Source organism: Neodiprion lecontei, chromosome 3 (assembly GCF_021901455.1).
Source record: "Neodiprion lecontei isolate iyNeoLeco1 chromosome 3, iyNeoLeco1.1, whole genome shotgun sequence".
NCBI lineage: Eukaryota > Metazoa > Arthropoda > Insecta > Hymenoptera > Diprionidae > Neodiprion > Neodiprion lecontei.
The window spans coordinates 16,035,231-16,039,776 of record NC_060262.1 but is presented as its reverse complement, the minus strand read 5'-3'; the positions used below and the strand labels follow the sequence as shown (position 1 = coordinate 16,039,776).

At 48.1% G+C, this 4,546-nt stretch overlaps 1 protein-coding gene across 1 annotated transcript; it reads right to left on the bottom strand.

Moving 5' to 3' along the window:
• Positions 1–570: 570 nt before the first annotated feature.
• Positions 571–1,452, bottom strand: LOC124293448 (uncharacterized protein F54H12.2-like). Its single transcript, XM_046734309.1, has one exon. It carries the CDS (start codon positions 1,450–1,452, stop codon positions 571–573), a length of 882 nt encoding a protein of 293 aa, XP_046590265.1.
• Between the last annotated feature and the right edge of the window lie 3,094 nt (positions 1,453–4,546).

Genomic DNA, 4,546 nt, shown 5'->3' with positions numbered 1-4,546 from the left:
CCCCTTGAAGACGTTAGCGTGGTGTAGTCACAGTGTTCTCTCTCTCTCTAACGGAAATCATCACCTGGTATGTCATAGAAGCGGTCGTGATAGGAGGGGCATGATTTCTCTCTTTCTCAGCCCGAAAAATCTGTAATGACCTGACGTGCAGCATCAACTTCAATAAGATTATCAAATTCAGCGTACACTAGGCAATTCACAGTTTCTTTGAGGGCATCGTCGAACCACACTTCGACCCTGAGAGTTGCATGTTTGATGAGCGACCAGTGCGATGTACAGTTGGCCGAGAGATCGCGGGTTAGGTCAGAAGCCAATAGACAATTTCCTTTAGCGAACTGTTGCCGATCGATACCGTTTCCTTCGTTCAGAAAATGAATCCCCGTACCGGAGAAGAGGGTGTAATAAGCGTCCACGTAGAGATCGTCTTTGACAAAACTCATCTGTAGCGGCTTCGATGGGACTTGTACCCCGTCGACGTACAACGACAGGAAATTCAAAGGTAGTTTTGAAAATTAAACGGATTGCGCTGTCTGTCGCCGTTGAAGGCTTTATTGCTGACAAAACCGATTATCATTCGTTTCGGTGGTGTCCGAGTATGACATTGTCCAGTGTTTCTGCCTGTACTCCTGCATGTATGGTGAAAGCTTTCACCTTAACTCTGGTTACGGGATATTTTGCCGTACCTTTGGCTAGCGTCCGTGCGTGCGCCAGCAAGATTCCAGGGCTGATCTTCATTCGGCGAACGAGCAGTGAAGTTTCCAGTATGTGCATCTTGTGGCGATTTTCGGCTTCCATGATGCAAAAACTGTCTCTTGATCTCACAAGTCGAAGACGCAGTTCCACATCGTTGATTGAAAATTTGTCTTGATTAAATACGTCACAGTGCAGATGTCCAATCAGATCAACGGTACGTGCATTGCTCATGATCCATTTGCGATCGATGAAACCTTGGTCAGCACCGACGGCGTCGGCGTCGTATACATCCGATACTCCATCCTCGCTGTCGTACCATAGAGCCGAAGAAAGATGGGATTTTTTGGCGGGCGGTGCGTAATTCAGTAGAGTCTCTATATATGCTCGATAGGCGTAAGAGTTGTTGGCTGGTGAGACTAGTTTTTGATTGAAGAATATATCGACTTGATTGAACATCGAGTGAAGCAGATTGTTTACCGGAGTGGCATGCGGAGTAGCCGCGTTGCCTTCGCCTGCCGGTGGGGTGGGAGCAGACGTTTGTAGCTTCACTCGTACGCTAAGCATAGTGTGTGCCAAGTCGATGTACTCATCACCGTTTCCAGGTACAACAAATTCAATCGAGGAATCGTCGGTTAGAGATGATACGGGCCTGTAGTGTACCCATTGACCAGCCTCAATAGACGTCTGCGTTGGTGGTAGACAAAACAAATCCAGTTCCGACTTTATACACTCACCCGAGTGCGCGTGTAGGAAGGCCATTGTTGATGTTTAGGTTGAAGACGAGCGGCGCGTGGGCTTACCGGGGTCCGAATATGTCTGTAAGGTCCCGTTTTTTACAACACTTTTTCTGTTCAGTTTTCTTAGCGGTTCCGGCACGCTTTGGTATCTTGGCCGATGTTTTCTTTTTCGACCTTGGTCTGATTTTTCTCGCAGTACCAGCTGCTCGGTGCGCGCCGACAAGTCTGTTGACGCGGGCAATGTTTGACTGACGCGCTAATCCGCCGGCTCGGCTTTTATAACCGCTGCCCTTCATGAGTTTATCAATTTTTTCTTCAGCAGCTCTTTTCAATTTGTGTCCTGATTCTATGAAACGACTCCTGACTGCCTGTTTGAACGGAGTGTCGTTTCTTACGTCTGTCATGACGTTCATCCCTGCACGTAGTGCTTCTCTTCCGACCGCGCGAGCACCACTGGACAGCAGAGGTAGTATTCGACGAAACAGGCCTCCCAAGAAGCTGCCGATTCCGTGCCCGCGTTGATGCGGTGCTCCTCGGTAAACCGTCTCTATGCCTTTACCGCCGAGCTGATTTTCGTAATGTTGCATATAATGAGCCATGTCGTACCTGGTATGTTTTCCCTCTCTCTCTCTTTTGCTGAGCGACTCCTGTGATTCCAGTCAATCACTGAAAGCGTCTAAAATGCAGCGTTACCGTCAGTTTCCCGCTCGTGAATGGTGCTGGGCTACCGAATTGATCTCTTATTTCGATCTCGATGGTTTGAAAGTTCGTGAGCATCAGTGGTACGTAGTACAGTGGCGATAGTGTTGTCATCTCTGATTCGGCCTGTAAGATATTGTCATTGCCGGATGTTTCAATGATTCGTAACAGCGAGGCGTAAACATCTCCAACAATACGTGGCTCCACCAGATCGCAATAAATAAACATCTGGCAGCCGGGGATCCTTGATGATTTGTTGGTTTCGGATACCTTGCAATCTGATACCTCAACTGCACTTTCCCCAGTAGTATTGTAATACGTGACACAGGGTATCGTTTCATTTTTCACTGGCACCTACCCCTAAGGGTGTTTGAACGTGAGTGGATAAGGAATTTCGGCCAGCCCGACTTCCCAGTCTCCCGTTAGTTGAATCTGACGCGGTAACTGGGTAATGTAACAGCACGTCCGATTCTCCGGAAAAAACTGCATCGAGCTGTTGCTCGGTAAAGTTAGGTGAAACTGATCCCGGGACATTTTGATTTTTTTTTGATGCACGAGTCGAACGGTGAACACTCAACAACTGAGAGACATGCTGTAATAGCACGCTATTTTATCATCTCCGTGTTTCCCCCTCCACACGCTGAAGTTCAGGGTCGTAGAACAAGCCATCGATTACTTCGCCGTTGAGATCTTCCAAGACGTACACTATCGGTGAACGTGCAAGTACTCGTAGGATCTTGAATAATTCTCCGTTCCAGTTTGCCGCGTAGCGTTTTTCAAATGTTCCCTTGGTTTTACTAAATCATACAAAATCATTTGAATGGAATCTCGGTTTGCCATTTGGACACGGAGGATAACGCTTTTGCATGTGGGCTTGTGCTGTAGCAGCATTGCGAAGCGTCACTTCCGACGGCGCCATGCCGATGCTCGAGTGAACTGTATTGTTGTAGGCTTGCACGATTTGTGGCAAAACATTGACGTAGCGTTGCGTCTTTTTATGCGTGAAGTAACGCCACAGGCGTTCTTTGAGTGTACGGTTGAATCGCTCCATGATGGCTGCTTTCACGTCGGGATTACGAGTAACACGATATCGCATTTCAGTGTCGCGAAGTATCTTCTAAAAAGCACTCCCGACAAATTCTTTACCTTTGTCCGTTTGCAGTAGGTCGGGTCTACGCGGCGTAGTGTGTAACACTTGCTCGAAATCTTTAGCAACAGTTGCGGCTGTCTTTCGTTACAGCGGGACGACCCATGCGTACTTGCTCAATACATCGATGACCACCAGGAGATAGCGAAAACCGTTGTTGCGGCTCTTCATAGAACTCAGGTCAGCCAGGTCAGCTTCCCATACGTCGTCTATGTTGGAAACGTTGTACCTAGCTCTCGGAAATTTCTCACCGAATCGCGAGAGTTGTTTTCGCGTGCAACATCTTCCAGAATTCGTGCTCCCGCGTAACCGGTAGCATGCGAGGGATTGTAATACGTTTCTTCAAGAAGAGTCGTCATTTTTTTTCAGCCGAAGTGTTTTCCAACCGGATTTTGCTCCGGTGGCGCGTTTGCGTAGAGCGTATCCTGCGTCGTGAGAACGGCTGGTTACGGGTGTAACGTTTGCGGAACTTCGTCGCTTCGTCGGGGAACTACTGGTGTGTGTCAATAGTTGTTGCGATGTTACCGTCGGTAGACCCGGAGCGTCGAATGTGCGTATGTGTTTCCAAAGCGTATCGTTCCCCACGTATTCTCGGGGTACGTTGCCAGGACTCGCAGCTACGGTGGGAGATATCATTGATTCTTCGGCTGTGTTTCCGTCTTCTTCTTCCTCCTCCTCCTCATCCTTCTTCTCCTTTTCCTCGAGAACGTCTAATTTCATGGGTTTGCACGTCGTTTGCAAAAAACAAATATCGTTGAAGTACCTGCTGATAGAGTTTCCATTTTTCTGCATCGTCTTTCGACGGTTTGTTCAAAATGTCCTTCATCTCGTTGTCGAGTCTTGAAAAGAGATCGGTGCGTGTGGTAGTTGTATTTCCAGGTGAAAGCGTAGCGGCTATACCCTCGCTGACGCGTTGTTGAAATCTCACCATACTCTCCATAGGAATTAAAACCATCTTCTTTGTACGTTCCATTTTGCTACTTGGAGAAGAGGCTGGAAGCTAAAGTCCCGAGTAACGCAGCGAGCAAGAGGGTGAGAACTCCGTTCCCACGTTGAACAAGGGAACGTTTCTTGGACTTCCAGGTACCCCGGTTGCTGGCCAACCGCCGTAATGTCTGTTTATGACGTGCCAGACGATTTTTGTGAATTCTGGACAGTGCTACGTTACCCTCCAAGGTATTCAATGCACACGCACAAATGGTCTTTACTAACGAATTGTCGGCCGTGCGTAGCAATGCTGATCTCTGCAACGGGTTCAATTTCTGCAGAG